Genomic DNA, 23780 nt, shown 5'->3' on the forward strand with positions numbered 1-23780 from the left:
TTCTTCGTAGCGTCGTTAATGCCGTTCTCATATCTTTCCACGTGGCCCTAATATGTTCGTCATATGTTTGCAATTTCAAAATGTGGTCGTCGCCTTAAATATCGCTGATGACTTTATCAATGACTACGATCGGTTCTCGTTGTGCCACACTGCGTAAAGTCGGGGCGTTTCGTCACGGTGATGCAACGATATACATAGCATAGTGGAAAAAAGTGTCATAATCCTCTCACATCTGCCCAGACGCGACTTTTTCTTTCCGCGTGTGGGAGTTGCGAACTTCGCGGAATCTCCTAAATCCCTCTACGTGAGGAAAATATGTAATAATGACGCGATGGAGCCGGCGCAATAAACGTTAACGAGAAAATTAGGGACTGCGAGGGGGACCGGCGCGATTAGCAACTGCCACTTTGGACAAGTCGCGAGTGTCGGAAACTTGTCGAAATTACCACCGGGAGAGCGAGATAATCGGCAAAACCACAAGGAAGTGCGCCGAGAGTTCTAACTGGCGAGTTCTGTGTGGCAACTTAATAACGCGCGGTGTGTCTCGATCGGCTGTAATACGCCACAGGCACGTACGAGCGGTTATATGAATTTATCTAATTAGGTGCCAATCGCCGCCGTACTTAATTCCCATTGTCAGTCTGCCGTAGTCGTTCGGATCGGATTGTTAGGTGCCGTTATGGCCCGTGGACATAAGCGACACAATTTTTATACCTGCAGCGTTACATCCACATTACACTACCTGTGTAGCGGTGAAAATAGGCAAGGCAATTTAAAGCCGAATGTCAAGGTTGATTTACATAGGCCAACTTCCTCGTGTTACTACATTTTTTATCGCACGTAGGCAAACTTAGCTTCTCTACACGTGAGATCAATGGCTATGAATTTTAACGATAGCTTTCTCATGTAAAATCAGTTTCTCGTATATATACTTAAGGACAAAATTTCGTTAGAGTTAAAAGTTATTACGGCGTTTTACTTCATGTCAAATACCTTGAATTTAAACGAATGAATTCCACGACATTTAATTACGCTATTAGCATCAGTCTAATAGGTTTCCCGTTTTAACCATCGGTAATTGCGCAACTATAAATAGCAAAATAGCAATAACACCGGCAATAAGCGGTAAACTTTAAATTGTGTTTCGAGAAATTATTATTCAAAGGGAAGCGATGTATTCAAAACTACGTGTATACCGATAGCGCGGAGGTTTCGAAATTTCTCAGAGAGCGATAACTTTAATGCCCCTACGCGCAATCGCGCGCCTAAATTCGTTCTCATAAAAAATAGAACTTCTCGATTACGTCGGCGAATCGTGGACGAACGGCTCGCAACGCTCCGTTAGCGGAACGCATATACGGAAGTACGCTCGCGGAATAATCTGCCGCCGCATTCCGGAAGTTCCATCCAGATGATTTGCGGATTACGTCAGAGCTGCGCGCGAACCCAGTAATTAATCGCGAAAGCGAACAATCGGCGCGTGGCATTATGCGTACGACGCCGCGCCGCGCGAAATTTGCATGGAATTCGTTGCGTCTCGGAAAAAAAAGAAAGGAAAGAAGAGAGAATCTGCGCGCGACTGCGTTTCCGCAGGGACGCAGGACGTAGGGGTGAAAACCGCGCGCGAGCGAGATACTCGCGGAATTTCAGGATACGCCGTGGCACGCGGCGTGCACTTCCGCATACAAACGAGATGCGCGTATGTCGTGAAATTCCGAAGCGAGAAAGCCTAGGCCGCGCGCGATTGGCTTTCGAAACTCAGGAATGAGAAGCATTTTATCAAAATTAATATCAATAACTTGTGAGATAACAATGAGATATGTTTGTCAAAATAGAACATGCGTTATATCAGAAAATAAAAAAGAAATACAGTATATACACTCATAATGCATTTTCATTTTGACGAAAATTAACGTTTTCGCTTGAAACCGGCAATGTCTTTAATTATATTCTTAATCAATACCTAGATATAATGATCGTGACAACGATCTAAGCGTCGGGCAAAATGTAGCAATATTTCTCTTAATTAGCTATCTACCGGTGCATTTATTTCACGTTTCTCTTCGTCGTTCGAAATCGGTGATTTTCCATTTTCTAAAGAGGACAAGGAGCCTATACGGTGTGTTTTACAGACTTTTCGATCTCGCCAGCTCGCGAAGAAATCGCCGCCTGAGCGGCAAACGACGACACGGCGGACCGTTACGCCGGCGAGACGAAACAAAATACAGAGGTAACCGCGAAAAAGCAAGCGGCGTGCACAAGCCAGCTCTCCCTGACTCTCGCGGGGCACCAGGCGTGCCATGTGCCCCGCCGCCGCTCGTAAAGTCAAGTTTACGGTAGACCGGCACCGCGCCGCGCTGCGCTGCGCTGCGCGACTTTGCGCAACGCACACGAGCTCGCGCTCGATCGCACACGCGTTCCCCGTTACCTTCTCTTCTCTCTCCGTCGTCCCCGCGGCGATGCGAAATCCGAGGGATGCAAAAATTCCGGCGGTATCGAAGGAAAAGGCCGCGAAGCAAGGCTCACAGCCTCCGCGCCGGAATATTAACGTGAAAGTCTTTAAGACTGCCGTGTCGACTCGTGACAGTTTCGTTCCTGCTTCCCGCGCCAGGCCGCACCCGTTTAACACGATCGGTCGAAATACGGCTTTACCGTTGGCTCTTATGCGGCCACGTGTTGTATTTCTTCATCATTCAGGTGACGTGTGAATTCTAATTCGCTCGTTCAGCTCGTTACCGAGAAGCCTGATTCATCGAATGTCATGAAACATGTATACGAGTGCATCATATCTTTTTTGATACATGAATTCCTTATATTAAGCTGGACCTCCCACCGTCGCAAATCAAGTTTGCACTCGGTCAAAAATTTAGTGCTATTTAGGTGCAAATTTAGTGCTTTAGTCCGAATTTTAATTTGCCATTAAGTTGGACCCTCCCCATTTTTACACGATTTCCTGGCAAACGGTTTGAGCACTAAAATTTGGACTGGGGCACTAAATTAGTACCTAAATAGCACTAAATTTTTGACCGGGTGCGAACTTGATTTGCGATGGTGGGAGGTCCAGTTTAATAGGAGTTATGAATTCATTGAACAATCGGGACACTGATTTCAGGAATCATAATATTGGAATCATAAATATTTATAACAAACTTTATAAATGCAATAATCATATAACATAAAAGTCTTCGTATATTCGCAAAGTTTTTAAAAAATATAGTTTTTATATTATTATACGCAATCTGAAATTTTTAATCATAAAGAGTTAATTTTTATTATAAAACGTAAATATATAATATTAAAATCTCTCTACATCTCGAGTTTATACTCGAGTTTAATAAAAAATTTAATTTATTATGTTATTACGCGAATATGTAGACGTTAAATTATCATAAAAGAGTAATTTTTATTATCATAATGCAAACAGCAAACATATAATATGAAAATCTTCACATATTGTCAAATTTATTTTAAAAAATTCTAGTTTTTGTGTTATTTTGCGAATAAATCAATTGAAATGATAAATTATCATAAAACAGTAGTTTGTTATCATAAAAAAAACATATAGCTGATGGTTAAGTGACAGAATTTATGAATGCAATCGAAAAAAACGGGTTAATTTTCTAATTTGTTATCCTTTGATGATCGAAGTATAATTTATTTCTCAGAAAAGCGGATTATTATTCACAACATTTAGTGGCAAGAGGAATGAAATTATCAAGTCATTAATGCATCACTGTCTCTTGACTTACCTCGGATCTTCTCGGAATAAACTGATATTTAGAATCGTCCTTTGGATCGTAAAAGCTTGTATAGGCTCGTTAACGATTAATTATACCTCTTTGTCGCGTAACCAACTCCGATAATCGGCGGATTTACTGACGGCGATAACGAATCACGTATGTAATTCAACTCCTTATTAACTCTTTGAAGGCAGTGCGAGATACGCTGACATTCGCATGACAGTAGGAGGACAGTCACGGCCGAACCGCGCCAAAAAGATAATAAACAGTCCGAATGTATATTTATCGCGTCAGAGTTAATTTCAGCGAAAGAATACGAATATTTCAATACAGTGTTGAAAATGCCCCTTTGGAAGACGAAACTCAGGTAACTGGAAATCGCATGCGAGGAAGTACGTAATCCGATGAGCGGGGCCGGCGCGGCGCGGCGCGGCACAACGGAACGTCGAATTATGGATTTTTCCGATCGCGCGATGTGCGAGCGCGCGGCTTGCATGACGTTGTGCCCTTCGGTTTATTCCGACCTGTGTGCCAATGTTGAGGCGTAACGAGTCCCCTGCCCGCGCGCGTGCTTATTTTATGGAATGTATGATTACCCAGTTATAGACTATTATTTCGAAACGATCCGTAGAGTAGGGACCTAGCTCGCGTCTTCGCGGAGGATTCGTTCTTAGAGGCGGAATATTTCCCTTCGTAGAAGACGGGTACCGCAAGTCTCGCGCTCTGAAGATATACCATATTTTCCATGTTGCGGAATATATACTTCAAGTTTTAGGGTACGATCGCTTTAGATTCTCTCGACGTTTAGATTCTCGATCGCCGGATTTGTGAATCACGACAGTTCGCTTGTTTCAAGATCGTGCCAGGATGGGGGACTTTTATAACGAGATATAGCTGGATGCTAATAAGCTCCTGTCGCCTTCCTGTCAGGTGCGAAAACGACGAACGCGAGGAAATGGCGAATAGGCTTTCCTGCAGGTGCGAGTGACGACCGGAAAAGTATTAAGCGAGTTTAGTCACGAGTTTAGCACCTACAGAGTTCCCCTTTTAATGCTCGTCGTGCTTTTGTCCGGTTATTATTCTTTTTTTGCGATTGCACTTCCGTTTAATATTCTCGCCTCGAGAATGCTTGTTTTACTACGTAGCCGGTCATTTGAAACGAATAGACACGATCTAATTGCCTTTCCTGTTCCCCTCGACGCGACGCGTCTATCGTTTCTAACTCTTGATGGAATTCGAGCGATTGATTTCTTGCGACAATCGTTTTTCGACGAATAGGCGCGTATAGTACCGTCAGACATAAATTTCACGCTTTATATTACTTACTCGTTCGATGCGCATCGTTTTGGTTTTTTATCTTACATCTACCGAGAGAGATCATCTCGCAACACAGAGCACGTATGGATCGTGGCCATTGCACTCTTACATTAATTAATATTACGTGTTATTTTATTCAAGTGACTATAGGCAACTGTATAATTCTTGAGACTTACTCGAGACACATTCTCTGCGTTCTCCGAGTCTATTCTTAGGATAATACTCCCGTATGATTACCTTCCCTGACCTTCCCCAACAAAACCGTCGTAGAAGAAGCATTCGCTCGATCACCATTGCGATTACCAGTATGCAAGTTTGACCGATCTGTCGCTTAACGACCCTCGCGAGTGACGCGAGCAGCAGCCAGTAGCCTTCCTTTGAGTAGACGACGTATTAGCGCCAATAAAACGCGTCGCATGGCGTTGCACGCAACGACGGGCCGGGCCGGGTTTGCAGCAGACAGTAAACCCAGCAGCAGCATCAGCAGTAGCAGTAGTCCTTGTACACATAATCGCTTCCGAAGCCTCCGCTCGCGTTCGCGCGCGCGCGCGCGCACACGGAGTCGGATTGGCACACAATCGCGCGCCGCAATAAACCGCATCGCGAACGCAAGCAAACGTTTCACTCGCGTGACACACTTGACACATTCGCCGTCTCTCTTTCTCTCCCTCTCTCCGTTCCGTCGCGGCCGGTCGCCGCCGATACACACACCGGTGGCCACACCCGGTTCTCTCTTTCTCCCGGCGTGCGTGTGCGTGTGCGTATGTACTTGCTTTATCTCTCCGCGGAGGTTCAAGGATAGGAAGCTAAGCCGGAGCGAAGGTACCGGCGCGGCGCGCGAGCCGGCGGCGGGGTTTCGTGACGAGGAGAAGCACGCCCGGTGCGTTTTTCGCGCAATCTCCGACTGCGTTTATCCTAGCTATAACCGCGCCACATGAACGCTTATAATCATCGGAATCACGATCGCGCCGTGGTCGTCGTCGTTTCTCCACACGTGAGCGTGTAATTTCGCGCGGAATGTCAAAGCGTGGAAAAATAGGCCGATCATCTGAGTTAAAGACGGTGGGTCTTTAATGAGCGTCGAAATTATGCACGGCAGGTTTCTTCATAGAAACCTTCGACTATACGGCGGAGATATTCGGATTTAAGAAGCAGTCCTTGGCTTTTTAGCGTCCTCATTCGCGTCGTCGTCGCGCTCGAGGAGTATTTACGATCGATCGGCAGGCACGACGGGATCAACGATCGAGGAATAATTTTGTCCATGGATACGACGATGTTGTTGTTTAATGGCTTCTCGAACGAGCTCCTCCGCGACTTCCCTCGCGATCGTCGTCTCCATTCTGATTCGTGGTTGGCGTGGATGCTGATCGCCGAGCGGCGCGGCGGTACGATCCTTGTGGCAAACCGCGTCGAAATGCACCGCGATTGTAATCGGGACGTCGTAGAAAGTGGTTGTGATTCTTTTTTTTTTTTTCCTTTTGCGGTCTCCGCTGCAGCGATACGGTTCTCCAGTATTGATCGTGTGATCCGTTGTGAATCCAGGCCGTTGAAAGCGATAACGTTATAGACCTCGCGTCTCCGTATAGATCCTTGACTCAACGGATCGTCTTCACGTCGTTATTGTGCAAATTAATAACAGGATTATCGTGTATAGGATAGCCCTGGAGTTTCTCGTGCCATCCGCAGATTCCTTCGATTAATTTGAGGTAGAACGGCCTCAGGTGTCAGAGAGTCGGAGAGATGTCGATAGTCTTTGTGTAATAATGTGTTTGAAAACCTATAAAATTCGAATTTTTTGAAGCGCGAAGAGAGCGGTATATTTGATTGATAAAAGCAAATTTAAAATGCATCGTTCACACATAAGTGCGATATTTATAAAGGTGTATTTCCAAAACACATATTTGATGGCCGTGTTTTTCCACTGCCTATAATTAGCTATTAACTGTCAATTTATGCAACGCGAATAATTTTATGTATAGTGAAAAAGAAAAAAAAAACCCTGAGAAAACCAGAGTAACATTCTAATCATATAATACTTTTTATTCCAAATGACCTCTGAAACTGTTTAAATTAGCTCGACTCGTTTTTTGCGACGTCCTATAGATATGAATGTTAATAGTTCTGCGTCAAATCAATTCTGGGAAGATATAAGATAAAAAGTGATTTCGTACAGTTCAATCTGAATTTCGTCATTCATTATGGCAATATGTAAAATAACCGCGGGCAAAACGTGGTAAACAAGAAACATGCTGATTTTTTTTTTTTTTTTTGACTAATTGTAAGTAGCATGCCGATCAATTTGCGCGCCGTACGTAACGCATTTACGTAACGCGAACTTAATTGTAAGGTAATTATGCTGATGCGCTGGAAGCGTAGCGCATCATTCTCTTCTCGGGTATGCGCGCGAGTCTCCATTGTAAGCGCGAATTTCATTCGCGTTACCGCATCGGGAGGGATTTCCATGGAAACCTCGTTGGCATTATCCGTTCCAGGAACATCGGCTTTCTTCCGCGCTGCCCGCATATATTTTTACGACATTGGGTTATGAAACATCCCCGCAGTATTTAGGACAGAGTGTCTTTCCCGCGCGCTAAATTGCATCGTTAAATAAAATACGTCCAATTGATTGCGTGCGGACATTGCTTTGCTCGGCGCATTAAATGTAAATTTTGCGGCAGGACTGTGGAAAGTAATCGAAAGAATATTACGGTAGGCACGAAATGCGCGACAGGTTTAAAATTCGACTGCTGGAGTCGCGGAACACGGTATCGATCGTGTACAAAAATAATTCGGGATATATAGCAGCGATTGATACGAGAGCAATTTGAAGTATATGGTACACTAAGAAAAAATTTTTAGATCCAAAAAATATTTATTAGGTTATTTATTTAGAATTAGATATTTTCACTTAATTTAAATAAAAATATTAAATTCTAAATAAATATGTGTATTATATTAAGCAAATAAGCTATTAAGAGCCACCTAATAAATATTTTTTTGTATCTAAATATTTTTTTCTCAGTGTATAGCAATAAGAATTGCGAGCCGTAATTTGAGACAATAACAACCTGACAAATTACTTTTACGTCAGCCCTAATCCCGTTTTGAAAGTGAAGGGTAGTTCGCGTACCATTAATCGAGCGAGAAATATATCTGTCCGTGAGACGTGCATCGGCCATTGTTACGGGCATCTCAAGAATGCACCCGGGTTTTCACCGTCCCCCGCCGGCGGCGGTGGCTTCCTTCGCACCGTCTCGCGCACGCGGTATATAATGACACAAATTTAAATGACTGCGGTCGCTCGTGGGCGGCGTTGCTCGTAAGAGATCGCAATTAGGATCCGCCGCCGTGAGAGAGAGAAAGAGAGAGAGAGTGGGACGGAGAAAGAGAGAAAGATGAATATTCGATATATAAGGCGACGCCCTTGGCGTGAGAAAGTCTCCCGGTATGCGGCGACGACGACGAAGGGAGAGTCGCGTTTCCTCGCTCTCTTCCTTCCTTCCTTCCTTGGGAAGACGCAGCGTGCCGCCCGGTGGCCACCGTCGGGAATCCGCGCGTAAACGCCTTCACGAATTTTACATTCACCGCGCCGCGCGCGGTTTTACAACGCGATACGGTGATTTGTACCGAGAAGCAAACAGCGGAACGAAGACGAAGATCTTGGACTCTTAGTAGCTTCGAGGGGTAGCTTGGCGCGGTTGACGTTGCCTCGCGATGCCTAGCTCTTGCGAGTTGGAGAGTTATTTCTCGGATCGGATCTCACGAGCGTGATTGCAATCTCTTTCATCTGTTTCTTACTTCCTCGTTACTTCGCGTATAGCGCGTAGATTCCTAAATGCCGGAACTAAAATCGGTCGAGTGAGGTGATAACCGCGGTATTTACGATGAACTCTGATGCACAATTAAAACGTCCTTATGCTACTACACGTAATTCACATAGTTAAGTGTCGCACCTGCAATAACACCAGTTTAAATAAATCAATCAGCTTACGCGTGCACTGAGAGAAATTTTTTGCTGTATTAGCAAATCATTTGTCAGTATAGTGACAGCAAACACTTGGTTTGCTGCGAGAGCTAATTAATTTAGCAATAGTAGCAAACCTTTTGTTAGCAATAGCAAAAAGTTTGCTCTCGCAGCAAATCAAATTTTGTTGTCATTTAAATTTCTCTCAGTGTGCGACAGATGTGCGAGATACAATTTTGATTCTCAACGTGCATTAAAAGTCGAAATCGCATTTAATGTGAATCTCCGTTATTCCGATGATTAAAGTAGTCTTTATATTGATAATAGAGAGAAAGGTGCGATGTTTCTTTTATAAGAAGGAAAGTCATGCACTTATAATACATATACTTATCTCACGTACATGCAGGGTTATCAATTTCAATGACCGAGTCGATACCGAACGCTTTTTACAATGTCTTTAATACTTTTGTGTCTGCCTTATATGAAAGCGCCGGCGAAAGTTTCGCGGAGTCAACGGCCTTCCAACGGACCTGCGGATACCCGTTACAAGAGTACCCCTACTCGCCTTTTTATTGCATCCACTTATATATCATCGATGCACCGTTTACTCCGCTCTTTCCTCGTGTAATTTACCAAGGTATCGATACTTTGTTTTGCTTTCGATAATAAATACATGCAAATTTTGTTTTTTTTTCTTTTTCTTAGAAAATTGTTACAACCAATGTCGTCATCCAATATACATGATTGAAAAATAACGAGTGTCTTAAAATCAAAGTAATATCTAAATAGAATGTACGTCTCGAGCAAATTCTCAAGCATTTGCATTGGGTTAATCTTTTTTAAAAACTTTCAGTTTGCTCGGTTCTTTTTTTTTTTAAGAAACTATAGACTCACAATTTTTTATAATTAAATATTATTATAAGTTTCAAGGAGATCTAACAACAAGTCTGTCTCTCAGGAAGAGTAACCGGTATAGCTCCGCATAATTTTCACGCGAGTACGTAAGGATGCGCGGCGGCATCCAAGCATCGTGATTTCTCTCAGATACAGCGTAGATTTATCCGAAGAAGACGCGCATTACGGGTAAGAACGCCTCTCTCACGCCTCGGTCGGAAAAGCCACGGCTGCCGGTGGAGCCATCGACTCGCGTTAATTTCGCAATCGTAAGTCATACTTCGCAATACCGCGCGATCCTACGGCAGGCAGCCATTTAGAAATCAGTTTCCCGCAGGTGTGGGTATACGCATGAACTTATATACTCGCGTGTGTATATCCCGCCTTAGCATACAATCGTGGGACGACACGACGCGATGCGGTAAGGACCGCATGCTCGATTTCCTCCCTCTTCCTCATCTTTCTCTCTTTCTCTTCGCCTCTTTTTTTCTCTTCGTCTCCCCCGAGTTTCTTATTTTCCGCAAGCCGTCGCGTCGTCCCGCGATCCCCGGCCCACCGCAACAATTACCACGGCGAAAAGGTCTTCTTTCCCCACCTGTATCTTTCTCTCGTTTCTGTCTTTCTTTTTTCCTCTGCCTCCGCGACTCCTCTTTCGTTTATTCGCCCGCGACCAGCCGAGCCACTTTCGCGAGAGCGGAATATACTGGGTCGCCCTCGCCGCCGCATCGATGCTCGACAACGATCGTGGGATTTCGTCGGGCCTCATTATACGTGACGTGATGAAAGACGTAAAAAAGCTGAGGGCCGCGTTTAATCTCATCCGGATCAAGCGCTGATTCATAATAAGACGAGCTGAGAACGGATCGAGTGTTATTCTCTGGATGTTTACTCAGTCGTGGACTAAAAATAGCTAAATCAATCAATATTCGTAATAAGAATGTATTTATTGCAATTTATACAAATTAACCTTAGAACACACAGCTTCCGGTATATTTCGAAAACACGCACTATGTCTGAGAGGTTTATGGCAACTTTGAGAGGCTGTAAAACTTTGGTTAAGATTCATTTTCAGATTTTTTTTTAAACTGACATTTACGAATACGCCTGAATAGATTTTAATACTGAGTAGTTTTATTTGTCAAGTTATAAAACTAAATGTCGAAAATTGAAAATTTAAGAAAAATTATATTCTGTAAACGGCTTTTCCAAAAAATTGCGAATGTCTCTCTCTCTCTCTTTCTCTCTTTCTTTCTTTCTCTCTCTCTCTCTCTCTCTCTCTCTCTCTCTCTCTCTCTCTCTCCTCGTCGTTGATAATGCCTACGCATATATAAATTGCTTTTAATTGGACAGGATATATTCATAAGTGATGATGATGATGATAGTGCTTCGGAATGATAAGTGCAACGATGACGCAACTATGTACATACAGGAAAATGTTATTAGAGGAAATTATCGAACGACAATATATGTGAAGTCATGCATCGGTAAGATTAATCGGACACAAATTTTGACGCTGTCGGAATATTTTATTAATTCTCGAGTGTGACTGGTTCTGTCAACTAATATTAGTTTAATCAATCTGCGTTTAATCTCTCGGGCATCCTGTTGATGATTATATTATAGGAAAAAAAGGAATGGATAAATTATACTATATTCTTAAACGATGACGATGATAGGCTTCAAAATGATGACTGCGACAAAAATAATTATGTGCATACATGCACACACGCACACGTACATATAAAAACACTATTATAAGATTAATATAGACGAAAACAGTTAAATTGTATATTAATCAATCAAAAGAAGTTGTGAAATTGATTATTATTTTCAATCTCGTCATATTCGATTTTTCATATAGACATTTCAATGCAAGTCGAGAGGCAGAATTCTTTTAGAAAGGCTAAATTGACAATCAGATTAATATTTCATTTTGCCTCGCGAATAATTTAGGGTTGTGCATTTGTCATCGCTGGTCCATTGTAATAGCATAATTCTTTCACAATGGCTCCGACATTGTCTCACTGACATATTTCTCACAATGTCAAGACTTACGTTCGTGAATTCTTCGCACGTTCGAGGTCACCTGAATTCGCGAATTCGCTTCGAGACTTCCTTCTAAAGACTGGGAATCGTAAATATTTCTACGGATTGCGAGGATTTATTCGCGTAAAATCACACTTCTGCAGTCACTAGAAAAATTGACGATATGAACAAATAAATACTTGATCTACGTACCGTTTTCGCGAGGAAACTTTGTCAATAATGGCAGGATAGAGGGAACTGGGAAAAATCTCGGCAGTTTACATCACATTTTCTGCATGTTAATAAGTTACTCAATCATCGGCTTCTCCCTGCGAACTTATAATTTATAATCACGTTTTCTCCCAGTAATCTTGATCCGATTATTCGCTTCTTTTTTTCCCTTTTTACGCACAAGCTTCGATTAATATTATGAATATTTTTTGTGCTAGATAGCGAGGTAATTAATACCGACAATTATGATATCACAACAATATTATGGGCTTCATTAAATTCTCGCTACGTAAATATGCTTGGTAATGAATCTGAAAATAACGCGCGGTAAAGCCCCAGACACACACTTTTTCGTAACAGTAACAGTAGGATTTCGACCAATCGCGTTGCTCGATTCGAAAACGTACGGTCGTACGTTCCCGAATCGAGTAACACGATTGGTCGAAATCCTACTGTTACTGTTACGAGAAAGTGTGTGTCCGAGCCCTAAGTTGAGAACGTCTTTTACATCCCGCATCAGGTGATAAACTCCCGGACTATCCTGGAAGACCTTCATTTATTATCGGCGTCATATATCGGCGAAAACTTTAGCTCTGACGACCAAGTGTCCATTCAAAACTGTGCGACATTGTAAGCGTACGATAATCACGCATAATCACTCATGATAACGTCGTACCGTGTGTTCGTCAAACAGGTTTCTTTTTCCGCGATTCAGGAGTTCCGCAATTAAGCATCCGACGAATCCATCATCGCGTCGTGAGTATACACGGCACAATCTGCCCGATACGACGTCCACGTGCGTGTTTCGCAGTCGATAAATTTTATTATATTACCAAACAACAAGTTAATAAATATGTATGATTAGGTTTGAGTACGCAATGAACTGATTAATTTCCTTTTACTTTCTTCGTCAGTATATTCTGAGAAAAATATACGATTTCCTTATTGGTCACGTAAAGAAGAAGGAGAAGATTTGCCTATCAGATTAGTCTACACGAATTCATAGATTCTTAGAAGTACACGTTCTTAGAAATTTTATAAAGCAAGCTGATCAGTTTAGTTTTATAATCAACGACAATTGTTTATCATCAGCAACTCGCTATTTTGCTAGCAATTCTACTATTTTCTTTAAAAAATAGCAATAATGAATATGAATAGCAATATATTAAATATGCGAATTGATTGACATGTATATCTTTTCTTTTTTACAAATAAAAAAACAGTGAAAAAGAAGTTTCACGAGAAATAAATGTGATAAATAGCGGTGGTAAATAACTAATTATCCAATGATGGTAGGTATTATTATAAGACGAGTATTCGGTTGAAAAAGAGTTGAATTCACACGAGTTTGCATAATTACGAGCGATTTCTTGCTTCTTCATTCGCTCGCGTGTCGATGGAATATTCCACTTTATTTTTCTGTCTCATCTCTGTGGCTGTATACCTAGAAAAGGCAGATTTACAATAAATAGTTACACGTATATGTAATCTTTTTGATGTCATTAAATGTGTTATTATATTAATATCGGACTTCTATAACGTTGCTGTAAATGACGATGAAATATGATCGTCTGTGAATAGTGATAATTCCAAGCAATTAAATCAAATTGTCACGATTGTGTAACAGTGCAGATTATTTTTAAGTATTCTAATAACACGCATAAATTTTTCTTTATCAGATATTTACTTGTTTTAGTTTAAAAAAAACTAATCAAAGTAATACTTTAAACATTGTGTTTCTTCTTGTGCAATTTAAGCATTTTCATCTTTATTACTCTCGTCACCTATAAAATACATCATTTATCTTCATACATACATGTGCCTATAAATTAACTTTTGAACTCAAGCTCGATATTTAAATTAATCATATAACTATAATATTTCAATTGTAACACCATCGCGGCATCGCCTCACGGCGCGCCTTGACCACGCAACCTCAAGTTGTTTGCGTGATTCTAATTAATGCACGGCGCGACATCGGGGTTAAATATCCGCGCGGGTTAAACGGTCTCTCCGTTTGCGGTTTTGTGCCGCGCGAGGATCGCGCGAGGAAGCAAGCAAGACCGGTCACAATTATCGGCGGTCTTGCCGCTTTATATACCCGGTAAAATTACAGAACCGTGCACCGCCGCGCCGCCGGAGATGCACGTACGCGATTCATTCACGCAAAACATACCGGGCGAGACGGACAGACCGCAGGTGTGGCGACCAATGTCAATCCTGACGTAACTGCAGGCGACTCGATCTCGCGCGGCGACGATGATGACTCCGTGTGCAACGTGAATCGGACGGACAGTTTTATGCACCGTCTGCCTCGGCACCTCATCGGCGCATAAACGTTTTCAGTTACGCGACGACAACGGCGGACGGCTAATAAATCCCTAACGATTTATTTCCAGTAAATCACACTTGTTCCCGTCGCACGCTTCTCGTCGCGCCCGTTCGCTTACGTAGATGCAAATCCGGCGGCTATTTTTAAACCCAGTCTCGGGGAGCCTCCGGAAGAATTATGCTACGCGGGAATATATTTACCTTGCGGATCTTTCCGAAATTGCGAATCTCAAAAGTCTCTCAATCGTGAAAAAACGCAGTGACCGAGACGCATATTTTTCTTTCCCCGCGTTGCGGACCGCCAGGTTTTGAAGCCAGATTTCAAGAGATACCGTTTTTATATTGTATTATATATCTTATTTAAAAGAAGTCTTATATTGAAAATCTAAAGTTATGGAATCGTGTCACAAAGAAACGCAATATCTGCCATGCTTCCTCCCTTTTCTCTCTTTTTCACTGATTTTTGCTACCCAAGTATTTGCTTCGTCATTTCCGTAACAACTTACGCAATCGTTAAATAAAACCGTACATCAGCTCATTTTTACATTATGATAATTATACACGTTTTTTATGCGCCAAAATTGTGTGTTTTAAAAATGGGAGTGTTTCATCAAATAATGGCCGTTACACGATAATCGCGCATATTCTGCACATACGCGAAAAAAATTGTTTGTTCGGAAAAAAAATTTACCTCCATACATCGGGGGAACTCATAAATAATCTTATCACAAATCTTATATATAAAACATTAATTTTAAAATATTTCATGTTTTGTGGAAGTGTACTTAAGAAATCACATTTTCTAATTGCGAAGTTCTGCTTGGGAAAAAAAAATCGTGCGGCGCATTGTCAGGCTTAATGCACGCAGGTCATTAATTTTCTCGCTCAGACTCGAAGTTGCCGATAACACCACTAAATGGTTAAACAGACAACACGATTGCGATGCGATGGGTTGCTTATTCACTCCGTATGTGATTGCGTAACTAATTGATAGGTACAGTATCTTGAGAATCCATGTCAAATGTCATCACAAGTTAACCGATGAAAAAGTTTGAAAGAATTACATACTGACATGACTTATAAAAGCGCTCTCAATTTCTAAATTTTATGCAATTTTTAACATTTCTGATCCCCCACCTCCTTAAAGTACTTTATTTCTATACTTGCAAGCATTTATTTTATATATATGTTTAACCAAGAAAGAATTTTCTGCGTGAACGACGTGTTACGAAAGCGCTGTGGTAATTTACATTTTCCGTGTTATTTTGCAAGAAATGCGGCAAGTTGTAGGTCTGAACAACAAGAATCCACCTGTCGCTGCATAACTATGACGATTATACAAAGGCCGATTATCCACGCTGGCCGCACATGTTTCAATTATGAGAAAAATATTCGTAAACAGCATAGCAGCGCCGCGGATAATGCGGGATATTTAACGAATGATGATAGACAGTTTTAGGACTGCAGAAACGCATCAGAGGAAGCGAAAAATATTCATGCGAGTCCGGAAATGTTTTTCTCGGGTTCTTTTGCAACGTCGGGACAAACTAATTGCTATGCTCCAGCAGTGCGCAAAATAATTCCTTATATAGAACGCTGAAATTTGTAATTGCGATCGATTTTTTAAATATTTCAATTTGGTCGTTAGATTTTTTTTTAATAATTGAGAAAAACTAAATAATTAAGAAAACATAGAATCCAGTTGTTTTTCTTTGTCCCTTAATGTAATTATTGTGCATTACGATAAATGTATCTTGATTTAACGCATGTTAATTCATTCGTCGATCGTTATTGTCAACGGTTGACGAAACACGACATTCATTACAACAAAGACCCGTTAAACGGGGATTTTAGCGTAGATCGAGAAATCTTGCGGCAGCTCGGCCGCAAGATTTCCGGTGAAAACCGTAATTTCCGGCGAGATAAATTGACCGGACGAACGCGTACTCGCACTCTCGTATAGCACAGCGCGATCTTAAAAACAAGCGTCGTGCACAACAGCCTTGTACTAAAAATCCACCAAACCGTTTGCCTCTCTCGTCCTCGTTTAAATTCTTATCAATGCACGTGCTACATGCGAGCTCGTTACGTTTCGCGAAAACTAATTTTTCAATGTTGGCGCGGCGGCTCTTCCGCAAGAAAGGCAATCTTGTTCTTGCTGATATCGATTATGCGCTTGAACGTTGTACGAGGCATGTCGTGGCGGGGGAAGGGGGGAAACTGATTTAATATCGATCGGAGTAACGTCTTATTGATGATTATCCAATAATTACATGCTCTATTATACCCAGAGTTCTACGGGAGGGAAAGAAATAGCCAGCACTTTTAATATTATTCTATTTTTCACGGAGACGATAAAAATCGACCCAGTTTTAATTACCTTTGTACGTATTTGGAACACTGTAACTCGTTATCACTGGTACCATTACACTTTCTCCCGCGTATGTATTTTTATTAGTAATACTTTCTACTTTGCGCGCAGCTTTCTTGATCCCCGAGATTCTACGAGCGAGAAAAGAAAATCGTGAAAAATTCAACGTCGCAAGTCTGAACGATTGTGTCATCAATTTCTAATTCATATGGACAATCTATTTGCAAAAGAAATGATGTTTTTTATCACTTCAATTAATTCCTGCAGCGAAGTATGCTAATTTATTTACGTCATACTCTAACGCTTATCTTTCTGTCTTTTTGTCTTAATTTTTTTTTTTAATTGGACATTAAGAGAAAACGCACGAGAGAAAGTTTCTTAGTTGATATCTATTTGGGGACGATCCTAATCAAAAACTTTCTCGAAAATCGAGCTTTGATGACGTTTAAAAAATTCATCATATTCACGTACATATAATTCATATTCGAAGGATAACGAGCTGTGCGAGTTTGGTTGAGGTCACATAAATTCCGATCGACTCGAGTGTTTCCGCAATAATTATTTTGCGCATCGTCGATCGAGTCCGGAAGAAAAATATCCGGGGGGAAAAAAAATAATATCGTCATACCGATGTATAAGCCGCACAGTTTTCGTTTCGCGAGGCCGACAACCCCGTCGCATGCTATGAAAAATCGACTTTGGGTAAAACGATCATCCGTTTTATTGTTTCAGAGACGTATCGTGAACCTCGCCGGCGGGCAGGAGGAACGCGCAGTGGCGGAAGGAAAGGAGATGACACGTGGGGTCGCACGAGAGAACGGAGCCGCGATCTTTTCGCGCGCGCGCAAATAACGATCGAGGAAGAGGTGAGGTGTACGACGGCCTTGGAGGCGGCGAATGACAGCTTCTGACCGATCGACAGTCGCTTACGTAGCGGCCGGCTTAGCACCGACGATTTATTCGAGTTTCGCAATCTCTCTCGATCGCCGACACCGACCGTGATCGGCTATCGAGATCTCGGGGCTCTCGCTTCGCTCGGCCGGAGTAGGAAGAAGCCGAACTCTTCCCCGTAAATATACTCTCGTTTCCCCGAACGAAACACAAAGCGCGACGAAGTGGCGGCACGATGTAGCGCGGCGACCTCGGTCGAGAGGCGCGGACTTTCTTACGTCAAGTACTCGAGACGAGCGCGAAAGATCTACGAGGGATTATTCGCGAGTGAGACAAACGCGAGGATGAAGACGATGGGCGACGTCGTCGCGGATTCGATCGACGAGACCGACAGCACGGTGCAGCCCTCAAGCGCGAGCAAGGAGTTCGGCCAGAGAACCCTCAGGTCCTTGAAGAGAGGACTGGGCCGACTTTGGAGGAGACACAGAGGCAACGCGTCGATAACCGAATACGATCCCTCCTACAAAGTCGCGTATCTCGGAAACGTGCTGACCGGATGGGCCAAGGGTGAGTGGAACTTGAATAAATTATCTTTAGTTAATCAGAGATTTTACGAATAAGAAAAAGAAAGAGAGAGGGCAAGTGTTACTTTTTTACTGGACATTTTTTGAACATTTACACATTGTAACATTCTTAAAATTAACTTCTTAAATTAAAGTTAATATTTTATATAATATTGATATATAATATTGATTATATATATTGATTATATAATATTGAATTAGCAAATGAAGTAAAAGATTATGCCTTGTTTCATACGGATTACTGAAATTCTGACCGTTATAATTTGTGTTAACTGTTACATTCTGGAATATTTATATAGACAGTATAAAAGAAAAAATTTCTCATATTATGGATTGATAGAAAAGATTGCAAGCAAATTGTAAGCTATTGCAGATATCAAAAACATTCGATATCTTTGCCTACGTTGTCATTTTAATATGTATATAAATTAGTTATTAATTCGGTATAGGATAAATACATACATTTGAAGTAATCAAGTTTTACTCGTGTTGCATGATCGCCAAAGGCAAACACTGCGCATAATTAATCGAACTACAAACGCGCGTATGTATGTAAAAAAATATCCCTCAAGCAGTTATGTTAAACCGAGTCGATTATCATTTAAGATAAATAACGTCTACGAATAAACCGTCCCTTCGTTAATCGCAACAACGTCGCGTGATTAATTGAGCTACGTATATCTGAGGTTTGTCGTCCAAGTAATTATATTGAAAGCCGGATTTATCTTAAAGTCTATTTGTTCATATGCAAATTGTGGGCCGCATTATATTTGCAAAAGCGACGTACCGATATTTTACCAGTCATCGAGTCGACGGACTCCGCCGACGTTTCGCCTTCGTTTCGATCGAGTTGTTCCGGCCAATGAAAAAATTGGGTCGGCGCTCATTCCGGTGTATCATCGGTAATTATGCGTCCAGATAAGCGGCAATTAAGAACGATAGATACACGTCGCGCGTATTGCACGCGCCGTATTCTCGATCGTGAGCCAGCAGCCTTGGCGCGTGAATGACCAACCGGAAGTGCGCGATACTTCTTACGATGCTGGATGGATCAGCAAGCAGCAAGGTCGCCATTAATTCTATATTGGCATTCGCGTCGCTCGTGAGTCCCCCCTCTCGTTGTCTCGACGTTGAACTACCCTCTCGCGAGCTTCCCTTCCAGCCCAGGAGATTCTTCTCGAAGTGACGCAAATTGAACTTTCAAGATCAGTCGCAAATTCTTTGACTAATTTGAAGTTGTTGCCCAATTTGACATATGACGGTATAAGAATGCTAATTCGTCTCTTAATCAATAATTTAAAAAAAAAATATGATGTAAAAGATGATGAAATGTGATATTTCTGACGAGTTTCATCGGAAAATAGATAATATTTCATAATTGTGTCTTGTGATGTCTCCATATATATATATAAAATGTTGATGCGGCAGAAACGCTTTATTTATAACTTTGTTTACGGTCTTTCTTAAAAGAAATGCAATTCAATAAAAGTTTAGCTGTTAGGTTACTTAATCTTGAAACTTGACACGATAATCCATCGCATAATCCATCTGGAGGCTCTTGCTGAGCGAAAACCGGCTCCAAGTTCGTTGAAGAAATTGCGCCGAGAAAAAGTACATGAACTTAAAAAAAAAAAAACGTGACTTTTGTCTTTTTAAAAGTCGCACGTGATTATTTCGGTCATGCGCCCACCTTCCGTTTTATTCCATTGTAAACGCGAAACGAGACACCTTCCGGTTAGGTTTCGTCTTGCCCCGAGGACGAAACGGGGAGAAGAGAAACGAAATGTCGAAACGCGATCGAACGAAACGCGATCCGCGATAGCACGTGGAAAAAGCGTCTCGATGAAATTCCGTTCTGACACCCGTAGCGGTCGCCGTAGCGCGAGGTGAAAAAAAAAGTAGAAGGAATTATGTGGTGCAATGACCGGACATAGGCGTACCACGGCACGGGGCCGGCCGGACTTTCTCTGCATATCTCCGCCGCCGCCGCCGCCGCCTCGACTGGATCGGCGGCCTTAATCGTCACCGGCAGATCGCCTTTATTACAGTTTGCGCAAACGCCTATTCGGCGATTAATTAATTCCGTGACTGTCCCTCGGGGTATCCGGGGTATGCGGGGGATATCGTCGTTCGAGACGCGTGTGTTGCGTGCGCGTATATAACGATCGCGCTTCGCGGCCTGTATCGGCGACTGCATTTAAACCGTAACCGGAATCGGCCGATCATATTTCGCGCCAAGCGCGAAAAATAGGAAGAAATGAGATGGACGCGCGTAGTCGACGAAAAACTTTAATTAAAAACACGTATAAAAAAAATTATAAAAAAAAGACTTAAAAATGTACGGTAGAGAAAATACGATGATACGAGAAGCTAAGATAAGTTTTGAGACTTTCGAAGAATTCTTCGCATATGGGGCTCTTTCGCGCCTTTATTCTAGAATTTTTGTTTGGAACCATATTTTTGCTCTAAATCCGTGCGTTCTAAAGCCGAAGATTTATCAGTGAAATTTCCACCGCGGTCTTTTTTAAATAGGAGATACGTGGCCGGTATAGAGATGGCAATTTTATTTAGCGCCAAAATAGTGGCGCGAACACGGACTATAAATAACTTCGGCTCTTTATCACGACAGGTTTAACCGACGTGTTTGTATTTTTGATCACTGCGCGCTGATACATACGTGAGGGGTCTAAAAGCAAAAGTGCGGAGTTTCCGATCGAGAATAACTTAGCCACACCGACGTGACGTGCGTCCTACGCGTGCGTATAATTTATATTTCCTCTTAATAACACATCGTATAAGATTAATTTCATTACTTTTTAAAAATTATCCCTCCTGTTATTATACCGCCGTGTGGCTTTATCGGATTACACTGATTAACGGTGCAACGTTATGCATAACGAGTGGCAATGAGCGAACTCGACGTAATAATAAAAACATATGTAATTTGTTGTGTTTATGGCTTTATAACGACAATATAAAATATACAGATTTTTTAGATCTGTCTGTAAAAAAGAAAAATATGTTGTATCGGTTTTAGAACCGCGAGTTCATCAAAGACACCAATTACGTAATTCTGAATTTTTTTTTATTGAAGCAAAGATTTCAAACGTAAATTGGCTTAGGTTTGAAGCCCAGAAAAGATATGAGGAACACGTTAGCCTCGTAGACTAATACATAAAATATCTATTTTTAACTACTTCGAACTACCGTTTCTTTGCCAGTTCTAGTGCGCATTACCGATTTATGCTTATGACTTAGCTTTAGCTCGTGAGATCTATCGGCCTAGCTCCGCGTCGAGGTCGAACGATTCAAAGAGCAAAAAAATTGCAAAAAAGCTCCGTGTATATATGTGTCGTTACCGGTCCTTCATCGAATTCACGTGGCCGTTTCCAGTTTTGCCTCGAACTTGTTCTCGTCGACCTTCGCGTCGCCTTCTGGAAGAATACGCAGTCCTTTTTGTTCTCCGCGCATTTTTTATTAGTTTGCTAGGGAAAAGGTGCAATTCGGGAAAGAAAGCGCCGCATGTGACAATTATCCGTTCTTTGGCACAAGGTACTTATTCGTTGAACGAAACATCTGAATTTTTCATGAGATATTTTATTATGTGCAGAACTTGAATGTTTTGCATATATTGTAAAATTTTCGTTGAGAATCTCTTTACAAGATTTAGCTTTGAGACAAGATTATTCATGGACCAGGTGAACGAAAGAACATAATTTTCATGTTTTTTGCTGATATTTATTTGTTTTTAATCTTTGATCATAAATTTATAAAAAGACTTACAAATAAAATTGGAAAAACGCTCTCAAGATATACAAAGATAAGTAAATAGAAGCAACATGTTATTAAAGCGAGAAATATGAAATAATAATTCGTGAACTGAACGTGAACGGAAAAATTTGCGTACTTGGAAATACACGAAAAATTTATTATTTTTCTTATTTGCCTTATCTTAATTATATTGATTGCAAATCTTAAGAGCGTTTTTCTAATTATTGTTTGTTACGCAGGCCGAAACAATGCGTCTTATCGGTTTCTATTCTTTCAACTCACTATTATTAACCGTTTATTGCGATAAATATTACAACTATACCTCAGTAGTTGAATTGGTACGACAAACCTCCCCCCTACACGGAATGGGGGGAGGTTTCCAGGTTCGAACTCTTTGGCTGAGGTAATATTTTTTGCAATAAATTCTTTACAGTGTTTAAGTTTATTAGCATCAATTAATCGGGGAGAGATAAGGGATTTTTATGCTCCAACGAAAACTGTATTTTAAAGTCCGACAAGAAATCAGCGCGCTGCAATTGAGTAAGTTAGAAAAATTCGTGTACTTGAAAATACACGAAAAATCTATTATTTCATATCTCTCGACGTTTTAATAGTGGCGTGTTGTTCTTATTTCCCTTATCTTAATTTTATTGATTGTAAAAAGACTTAATAGAATTTTATGAAATATTATTAAGAAAAATATAGATAGTAGATGTTTTTCCTTCAGTTATTATCTTATTTAAAAATTGCATTCAATAATAAATGACTTATGTTCTCGAAACGTGACAAATGCATTACATGATCATAAAACTATATAAATTTTCTTAATTGTGACAAATGAAAGAAGGAAATATTTATGATTGAAAAATCCTTGGCGGCGGCGGCAGGTCGATTGAAATTTTATCATTAATATTTCAACCTTAAATTAACATCGCAAGAAACTCAAGATTTAAAAAATATCGCTAATCGTTTCATTTCCGGTTTCTGTGAAAACGTAATTATGCGAAATTGATCTCGCGAGCGCGAACCGCGAATAAGTATTCTCGTTTTCTTTTTTACAATCGTATACGATATTTGCGCGACACACTGAATACCGCGCGTGTAGCTCCATTAAATTCACGCTCACGTTTAGCGATTCAATCGCGATGCTGGAAAACGATAAAGAGACGCGTCCAGAATATTCCGTTCGCCGATAAATTACGCAACCGTGCGTGTCTGATAAGCTGCGAATTATACCAGGGGAAGCCGCGAAACTTAATATTTTTCCACCGACGACTGTATGTACTAGAAACTTTTAAGACATGTTTCGCTTTTCATTAATTACCCACTTGTTCACTTCTGTGAAGGCGCAGCAACCCAGAATCATGATATTATATGTTGATGCGAATGTACGTGAGAAAATTGAAGTTTTCTTTTTTTCGAAAAGCTAGTTTATTTTCTCGGGCGTTCCGATTGGCTCCTTCAACGTAATCTTCACGTATCTCGCGAAGTTGTGAGCGCCGTCTCTAAATGATACGTAAGATCGCAAGAAATAACGTTTCGATCTTCTTGGAACTGATAAAAAGACACATTAACTCGTTATTAATCATGAAATTAAGGAGAATAATTAACGTGAACTACACGTCACTAAAGAATGTGACTACCGAGAAGGCGCCTCGATT

General features: G+C 41.2%; 1 protein-coding gene across 2 annotated transcripts in view; it reads left to right on the forward strand.

Moving 5' to 3' along the window:
- LOC112464379 overlaps positions 1 to 23780 on the forward strand; it is a 51126-nt gene that overhangs the window by 16934 nt on the left and 10412 nt on the right. For both annotated transcript variants that reach the window (XM_025031332.1, XM_025031331.1), the window contains exon 2: positions 17606 to 18331. In XM_025031332.1, coding sequence (XP_024887100.1) covers positions 18109 to 18331 — 223 coding nt within the window. In that variant the 5' untranslated portion in view covers positions 17606 to 18108. The remainder of the gene's footprint in view (positions 1 to 17605; positions 18332 to 23780) is intronic.

Source organism: Temnothorax curvispinosus, unplaced genomic scaffold (genome assembly GCF_003070985.1).
Source record: "Temnothorax curvispinosus isolate PA1 unplaced genomic scaffold, ASM307098v1 QBEX01014187.1, whole genome shotgun sequence".
NCBI lineage: Eukaryota > Metazoa > Arthropoda > Insecta > Hymenoptera > Formicidae > Temnothorax > Temnothorax curvispinosus.